Below are 9,389 nucleotides of genomic sequence, written 5' to 3'. Positions count from 1 at the left end.
AGACACATTATACTCGATAATTAAACAAGACGTGTTCGACTCAACTTGCAGGCTCTATCTGCTCCTCGCTCCTTTGTTCATTACCTTTTGAATTCTCCGATCAGTGTTATCATGAGTGTGTCCGTCTTCTCGTTTTAGTTTCACACTCACAAACTACAGTTGAGAAAGTTTCATGGAAGTGGTGCACTATTACCAAACAAGTTCAGAAACAAAGAACCACCACCAAGCAAGAAAGGTATTCTAGACGAAGGGAATGAGGTCAGGTTGACGAAGTTACGGCTCACACTATTCCTTTGTGATCGAAAGCAAACAAGCACTTGCCCAAATTGCTCATTGTCCGAAACCAATCTCGTGGTGATTAATCAAAGCAGCTCTAATGAGACGAGCTCTATAAATGCCGTTCGTTGCCGCTTCCCCATATGTGGTACCTTTACCTTTCACAGGTGCAGGCAATCTAATCCTTCGATCGCCATGACGGTGACCAGGCTTTCCCAGAAGCTGGTCGTCCCCTCGGAGCCGACGCCCTCCAGCGTCCTCCGCCTCTCCTGGCTCGACCGATACCCGACGCAGAGAGCCCTCATCGAGTCCCTCCATGTGTTCAGGGAAGGAGAAGAAGCAGCAGCGGTCATAAGACGAGCACTGGCCAAGGCTCTGGTGTACTACTATCCTTTGGCCGGCCGGCTTGTGGAGCCGGAGCAAGGGGAACTGCAGATATCCTGCAACGGTGGCGGAGTTTGGTTCATCGAGGCGTCGGCTAGCTGCCGGCTGGAGGACGTGGACTACTTGGAGCATCCATTGATGATGTCTAAGGACGACCTCTTGCCTCATCCGGAACCTAAACTGGAGCAATCTGAGGAGGAGTCATTGCTACTGTTGGTTCAGGTATTTCTCTTCTCTGGGTTGTCGATTTGGTTGGAGCAGAGCAAGGACAGTGCTGCGTTCCATCCACCTTCTGCTACCCATTCGTTTAATATCCGTCATAGCGATCGAAAGGAAGATGTCAGATTAGGTGGAGAAGATATTGAATCGGGGAATTCATCGCCACCACATCTTCCACTAAACACTTTTCAACACATTTAAGCTTTGTGGCTCAATTCATTTCTTCTCCATCATCAACGCAGGTCACGCAGTTCAAATGTGGTGGATTCGTGGTGGGCCTCAGGTCCAGCCACGCCATAGCTGACGGTCCCGGCGCAGCCCAGTTCGTGGCCGCGATCGGCGAGATCGCGTCCGGCCACCGACGGCCCACCGTCGAACCGGTCTGGTGCAGGGACGCCATCCCCGCCCCGCCGAGATTCACGTCAGGGCCGCCGCCGGCCCCGTCTGACGTCCGCATGCAATATCTCATCATGGATGTGTCTTTGGAGTACATATCCCATTTAAAGAGCCAATTCATCGAGCAGACGGGCCAGAGGTGCTCCACCTTCGACGTCCTCATCGCCAAGGCCTGGCAGAGCCGGACGCGAGCGATCCACCTGGACCCCGAAGCCAGCGTCCATCTCTGCTTCGCCATGAACGCGCGCCAGCTGCTGCACCAAGTGCTGCCACCGAACGGGGGATACTACGGCAACTGCTACTACATAATGAGGGTCACGACGACGAGCGGGAAGATGGTGGATGCGTCCATTGTCGAGGTCGTGAAGCTGATCAGAGATGCCAAGAAGAAGCTACCGACCGAGTTCGCCAGGTGGGTCAAGGGCGAGCTCAAAGAGGATCCGTACAGGCTGACGTCGGCCTACGACTCGTTGCTGGTGTCGGACTGGACCCGGCTGGGGTTCGCGGAGGTGGACTACGGGTGGGGGACGCCGGTGCACGTCGTCCCGCTGACGAACTGCGACTACGTGGCGACGTGCATCGTGGTGAAGCCCTCCGTGCCCAAGCCCGGCGCTCGCTTGATGACACGGTGCGTCAAGACGGACCATTTGGTGGCTTTCCACGATGGAATGATGGACTTGGCTTGAGAGTCTGCTTCTGAGCTTCATTATGGATACCAAAGGGAACACTGAAGAGTGATCGTCCTTTAAAATGTTGTAATATTGTCGCATTATAATCTTTTTCCTGTTCTTCTTTTGTTGACCTTTGATTCGACCAGAAGCATCAACTTGTTGACTCGTTGGTTCAAAGATTTCCTCACATATCTACTTATGTTCCTCCTGTCGAGATAAATATGGCAAGATAGTGCTTCTTAATGAGCAAGTAACGATCCCGAAGAGCTTGGGGACATCTACACTCGACCGAAAGCTCCCATCACCATAAAGCAGCCCATTAGAAATCTTTAAACCCATCACAAACTCACAGCCGCTCGAACACACAAGGCTGACTCGGTTGGCTTCACAACACAGCCACTAGCTCGTACACAATTCACACAAAGACCATTACTACAGTCAAACAGTGGGACACAAGCAAGAAGAAGCATCAAACCACTCTATGCGAAGGCACGCGAGAATGGAAATGGTGATGCAGCTGCTACATCGGTTTGAAGAGATGCTCAAAGGACTTGGTGCGATCATCCTCCCAGTCTAATTGCTCCCACCATGTTCTCTCGCATTTGATCTCTTTCATCTCCTTGGCGACCAATGCCAGCTTCTTTAGCATGGGGCATCCTTGCACCTCCATGGTCTCCAGCTTAGGAAATGCATACACTACATTCCCATCACTCAGACTCTTCATCGCCGGAAGCCGCCTAAGCATTATTCTTTTAAGATTAGGGAAGAGAATCAAAGTCTCCGAGCCATCCATTGCCTCGTCGTCCAATCTTATCAGTCGATCTATTTCCCTGCAATCTTCGATCAGCAACTCCTGGATGCTCTCTAAACGCCTGGCCTTCCACACGAGCTTGGCTTTTGGGAGACTCCAGAGACGAAGGTACTCCAGATTCGAAAGAGCAGCACCCACACCAAGGTCGCCACCAATTATTACCTCTTCTAGCTCATTCATCGAGCGCAGTCGAATCTGTATCGTGTGGCACATGTGTTCCCCAAGATGATCCGTTGATGGAATGTTGAGCCTCGTCAATCCTTGGCAGCCTTCTATCTGGAGCCAGTGCGTGGATGCTGCTACTCTTTGTGAACCACAGAGTCTTCGAAGAGCAGCCACTGTGCTGACGCTGATGCCAAGAACCTTTAACCTCTTCAAGCTTTCCAGTTCTTCAAAGCGCACCCCCTCTTCCCCGGGCTCGCCCACCCTCCATCCACTAGAAATGTTGTGCATATTTAGCCACTGCAGCCCTTGAAGACTCGATATCACTTCATCCGGAATGCTTCTCAAATATGTTGCCGATGCCAACGAGAAGTACCTGAGATTTACCAAGGCACCAAGCTCCTTCGGCAGAGATCTGATCCTAGTGCTAGATAGATCAAGATATTGTAGCTGGAGCAGATTGCCGATCCCTGCCGGAAGCTCTTCTAAACCAGTTTGTCGTAGATCTAAGATCCTGAGACAGGGCATGTTGCTGAAGAAGCCATTCGGTATCTTCTTCAGAGGTCCGTTGTCTCGAAGATGCAAAAATATGAGGTCAGGACACTCCGGTGCCTCTGGAAGAACACTTATGTTGTTCCACCCTAGCGATATTCTCTCTGCAACCTTCCATTTCTCAGCCGCAGGTGCTTCTACCAGCCCGATTCTGTCTCGGACCAACCATTTGTTTTCCTTCTTCCCGCATTCACTTGCCACCCACAGTATCATGGCACGGATCATAGGGTGCATTCTGAAGTAGTCACGATCGATTCTTTGTATCAAAGATGCTTCGTTTAGTATGCCAAGCCAATAGGACGCCTTGAATACAGAATCTGACGTACTGTGGAAGTCATCTATAATCCCTTCACCTATCCATAGTTCCCTGAGGTAGTATCTGCTAAGCCAGCATCCCTCTGCCACCAGCGAGAAGTAGGAGACGCATGTTCGCAATGTGTCACCAGGCAAACGATCATAGCTGAGTTTGAGAGGATTGAGAACTTGCTCTTCCATGCCTGGAAGCTGGGAAGGTGCATTCTCCATGATGCTCACTGCATTCTTCCACTCCGCAATAGTCTTTTTGCTTGCCATGGCTTGTGCGACTGTGACGAGCGCCGCGGGCAAGCCACCACACTTCACGGCCAGCATTCTAGCGTGGTTCAATATATATGCGTTGTTGCTGAGAGGCTCTATCTGTGCATTGCTTCTGAAGAGATCCCAAGCCAACTCCTCTGTTAAGCACTCCATTCTAACCATTTTATCTGCACCCATGCGACAACAGACATCCTCCATTCGGGTTGTGAATATGATCTTGCACTTCGATGGTGGCTCAGGATTTGGAATCCCCACAACGTGATGATTCAAAGGTTCCCATAAATTATCGAGTAGCAGTACAAAGTCCAACTTACTTAGCACGCGAAATATGTGGGCTGCTCTGTCCCTCTGCGCCTCACCATCTTGCCATGGCAAGTTCAGTCGGCGGTATAGAGACCTCTGGATCTCCTCCACTTTATAATCTATCGAAAACTCGAGCAAGATAACCACGTCAAGACCCGTATGGGTCTTTGGGAAATCATTGTTGAATCTTCTCAACAGTGCCGTCTTGCCCACCCCACCCATCCCGTGGACTCCGATGATGCTCACGCCGTCGTCTGTTGCATGTCGTTGGAGCTCCTCGAGCACCTGATCCATGCCCAGGGTTTTTGGGCTAGGAATCTCGACGAAGCGATCGAGATCAAGATCGTCGGCCACCTTGTCGACGACTCTCTGTTTCAACGCCCCGGCCGTCGCCAGTGCGGTCTCAGCTCTTCTTCTGAGCTGGTAGCTGGAGCACAGATTCACAGGGAAGCTGCATAAGCACTTGATCATTCCATCGAACTTGCCCTTTATCCTCTTATAGTCGCGGTCAAGCTGTTCCACAGACTCCAGCCACTGAACCACTTCGCTCTTGGGGTTGAGCCCCCTCCTCGTCGCCGCATCCATGTCTCTCTTGACGTCCGTGCTTTTGCTGTTCAGATGGTTCACGTCTCGGCCCAAGGAGTTCATGATATCCTCGTAGGTCTTGACATAATCGCATGACTGAGAGCAGCAATTGCTAAAGGAAGTGATGATCGGGCCGATACAACCCGCGCCACAGAAGCTGGAAAGGACGGGCATTTTTGCAGGAGATTCGGACAATGGCGAAGCAGGAGATGTAGGAGAAGAAGACTCAAAGACTGGGGTAACATCGACAGCTCAAACCATAATGATTTATGGCTCGCATGAAGACAAAGTAATACTTCGCCATTCGGTTATTTTTCTTGGTCGATCTGGTTGGCGTGCAATGATCTCCATTTGTCCCGAGGTGACGAGCGACAAACGAAGGACCCACGACAACATATTTATTGACCTTGCGGGCCTAACCCGTCAGGTCCAACAGACAAGTTTGAAGCAGACGCATTTAAATATCGGATGGAGATAGGATACTTTAAACCCGACCCATTTCTTTATCCAAAGTAAAGTAAAGGTTGAAGCGGACCCATTTAAATATCGTTTCGGTCAGTGTAGAGAGTAACGAGCACGAAGCAGGAGGAATAAGGATCACATGGACGGCTAATCTCAGGCGTCCCACGAGCCAAATCGAAATCCAAATAGATCCTGTTCGTTTGAATAGCAAAAGCAAGCCCCACTGTTAGATCACCTAAGCACGTGAAGGGGGTCCGACTTGGATGGAGAATAGCACATACAGACAAATGTGAAATAATGAGAGCAAGGATTGTCGTAGATGTATAAGCAACATTGTAAGGAGCAACAGTTGTGATGAGTGGGTTTTGTTGAAATTTAATGCCGTAATCTATATATAGATTTTTATTTTTTATAAGAATGTTAGTCAAAACCTGAACATATAATTTTTACAGAAGATTTATTACATAATATATATATATATATAATTAATCTACTCATAGGATATTCATAACATGAGTATCCTAGAATTTTAACAGCTAGATTATATGAGTAGGATAATCTAATCATATAATATATATGTTTAACAGCTCCTTAGAGTTCTTGATATTCGAATCTAAATAAATATATACATAAAAATAATCGAAATATTACCAAGACTTTTAACTGTTCTTCCATCTATAATAGCTACTCCTCGAAAAATTAAGAGATAATCATATTAGCAAATATAGGTCAATAAGCATCATGACTAACATGCTAACAAAATTTATCGTAAACAAATAATTGATTCAAAATATATAAATTATGTATGCATATAATATATGTGTTTTGAGATATATGTAAATATTCGATACTTTATTTATCTTATGTTGAATCTCGTATTTTAATGATGAAACCAATTGAAGTATTTATAATTTAATCTATGTTTTGAGTGAAACAGGGTGCTTCGATCAAGGAAAGATAATTAAAGCAGGAAGAATCATGTTGGGTCGGAGAAACATGTAAGATTGGACGTCGAACCGGAGGATCGATCGACGTATCGACAAAAGGCTTCGGGTCATGGATTCGAGCATCAGGCCATGAAGAGCGGATATTGTACTAAAGATATCGGAGTTGCGGAGGTCAACTGACCGATTGGGCAATAGGCTGTAAGAGAGGACGATGTGCCGAAGAATCGAACGAAGCATCGATGGACCAATGACATGTCGGACGACATGATTCATGCTTAGTAATAATTGTTTAAATCGAAGTATGTTTTTATGTGCGTAGGATTAACTATAATAGCAAGACATAAATCAAAATGAAGTCCCGGAGTCAAGAACACAATTTTGTTGGGAGTTCGAGAGTTCGTCGGAAGTCCGAACGTTCGACGAAAGTTCTGTCGGAACCAACCGAGAAGTCCAGAAGCTTGCCAAAGAAGCTCGTCGGAACTCGCCAAGAAAATCATCGTGAAGTCTAGGAGCTTGCCGGGAGTCCGCCGGAACATTGCCGAGAGATTGTCGGAAGTTCGCCGGAAGATCACCGAAAGAAATCGGACTTATCTTACTTAGATTATGTCTTAAGAAACATAGTTAACATATAATTAGAGTTGTGATTGGGAGGTAATCCCATCAACTCTATTAGGGGCCAACTGGGCCCGAAGATGGGCTGGTTTGGGCCGGATTCAAGGCCCAACCAGGGTGTTGAAACCCTAGCCAACTGTGGCACTACTAGGGCTGGCGGTGGCACCGCTTGGGGAACATCACCCTAGGAAATTTGGGCGATGGTATCGTCGACAATAATGCTGCCAGCAGTGGTACCGCCCCTGTTCATCGGTGGTACCGCCTAGTACCAGATCCTGCGACGGTAGTATCGCCCAGGAACGACGGTGGTACCGTTAGTACCCAGAAAACCTAAGATAAGATATTTTTAGGCTTCAAGTTTGAATTAACTTGAAGCTTATAAATACCCATCTCATCTCTGATTAACATACATAAGCACATAGAGTTTTAAAGTGAGAAAACGTTGTAGAAATCACTTGAGAAATCCCTCCTCTAGATCTAACTTTAGAGTTCTGTTTAGAGAGGAGTGTGTATGTGCTTATAAAGATTGACTCCTAAACCCGTGAAAAGGAGAAGAGGGGTGTAAGGAGGTTGATCTTCGCCTATTAAAAGAAGATCGATAGTGGATGCTGGTGGCCTCGACGGAAGAGGAATTGGTGAAGTGAATGTAGGTCATGATGATCGAACTACTCTAAAATCTGGTTTACATTTCGTCTTAAGCAATATACTTTACTGCAAACCATTTTACTTATGCCTTCAATACATTTACAAACACGCTTTCAAGTTGAGCAAGTTTCCGAAATCGATTTTATCGAAATGAAAGAAAATTTCAAAACGAACGTGATTTTACCGCTGGACTAATTTAACTCACTTCCTCTTAATGCCGACTCTTTCCTAACATCTTAGATATACATAATTTACAAAAATTAAACTTTATGCGCATTCTAAAATCATGAGTTATTAATATAGCATTCTAAAATCGAATGCTAGAAGATTTTGGTAAGTCATTTGACATAATGCTATTGTAAGAGTATACTTTTCTTATAATTATTTTGAAATAAATCTGAATTGATGTATCGGGTAAAATTTAGAATGCTAGAAAATTTAGAATGTTAAATTTTTAAGTTTTATGTTGATTTTGTTATTTTATTTATTCTTACTCTTGTAAATTTATAGGTGGTATTTAATGATTTTTTAGTTGACATTGGGTTTTATTAAGCCATTGGGTGATATATTGAATGATTATAAACAGCACATATCTTATAGATATAAATGAGAATTTAATACTTTTAGTATATTCAAATATTATAATGGATTATGGATGAATTATAATTTTCTTAATTTAAGATATATTCACATCTTTTCAATATTATTTGATGGATATGACAAATATTACATATCAGGAGATAAATCATTTAAATATAAATATAGCTAAGGATTCATCAAAATAAATATAGATAAGGTTTAAATATCAAAATAGAGGTCATAATAGTATTAATGCTTATGACCAAGTTGTTTCCATTTGACAAGACCTAGAACCATTTTTAACCCTCATATTATATAGATAACACATATCTCTTTATGTCAAGATTAAAAAATAACTAGTTTTTAAAATATGTTTTAATATATAACATTCGTTGATTGATAGGGTTTAGATTATAACCATACTTACCAAACAATTATCATATCATGAAAAAAAATACATTAATTTATTTTTATAAAATTAAAAATTTAAATAAAATACTTTTACATATCATTCCAAAATTGATGTAATCATATATCATTTGAATCCAACCACATTCAAACATTTTTCAATCCTTTTTAAATATAATATTTAATATATATTTTTATATATAAATTTAAATATAATTCAATAAATACTTATAAATAATAGTCTAAACCATATAATTTTTAATTATAAATATTTAAATTCTTTATAATATTTTTAAATAATAAAAGACTTATAAATAATGTAAATCATATAGATTTACCAATTCCAAACACATATGCTAATATTTTTGAAAACAAACTAGATGAAGTCATCAGCTACTTACTTTTAATTGCATATACTACAAATATATACTTTTATTTTTTATTTTTTCAACATAATCATTTTTTTATTTATTTCCTTCATAATATAAATATTAAATAATATAAAAATATCAAAATTAATTAATTCATAATCTTATACACTAATTTGATCAATAGGAATTGAATGAAATTCAAAAACAACTTAATTTTCTAGTCTTGATCTGAATTTTTTTTAATATCCAATTAAATCCTTAATAAATTTGCCCCTTTTTTCTCTTCTTCTGTTTCTTCTCTTTTTTTTCTCATCACCTCTACTTTTCCTCTTCTCATATTTTTCTTGTTCCTCCCCTATTTCTTCTTTCTTCCACTGTCTCCCCTCTCTCTCTCTTCCCCCACCCTTCTTTCTCTTCTTCTTCTCTTCCT

At 42.9% G+C, this 9,389-nt stretch overlaps 2 protein-coding genes across 2 annotated transcripts; one reads left to right on the top strand and one right to left on the bottom strand.

Annotated features, from left to right (window-relative positions):
• The first annotated feature begins 348 nt into the window (after nucleotides 1-348).
• LOC103990279 (acyl transferase 7) lies at nucleotides 349-2,154 on the top strand. The gene is made up of 2 exons (XM_009409357.3): nucleotides 349-882; nucleotides 1,122-2,154. The coding sequence occupies exons 1-2, from the start codon at nucleotides 472-474 to the stop codon at nucleotides 1,959-1,961; spliced, it is 1,251 nt and encodes a 416-aa protein (XP_009407632.2). The 5' UTR covers nucleotides 349-471; the 3' UTR covers nucleotides 1,962-2,154.
• A 199-nt stretch (nucleotides 2,155-2,353) lies between these two features.
• Nucleotides 2,354-5,253, bottom strand: LOC135642086 (disease resistance protein RPS2-like). Its single transcript, XM_065157909.1, has one exon. The coding sequence runs from the start codon at nucleotides 5,107-5,109 to the stop codon at nucleotides 2,467-2,469; it is 2,643 nt and encodes an 880-aa protein (XP_065013981.1). The 5' UTR covers nucleotides 5,110-5,253; the 3' UTR covers nucleotides 2,354-2,466.
• Between the last annotated feature and the right edge of the window lie 4,136 nt (nucleotides 5,254-9,389).

Source organism: Musa acuminata, chromosome BXJ3-7 (assembly GCF_036884655.1).
Source record: "Musa acuminata AAA Group cultivar baxijiao chromosome BXJ3-7, Cavendish_Baxijiao_AAA, whole genome shotgun sequence".
Lineage (NCBI taxonomy): Eukaryota > Viridiplantae > Streptophyta > Magnoliopsida > Zingiberales > Musaceae > Musa > Musa acuminata.
Note: the sequence above shows the minus strand (reverse complement) of the source record. Positions and strands in the feature narration are given on the sequence as shown.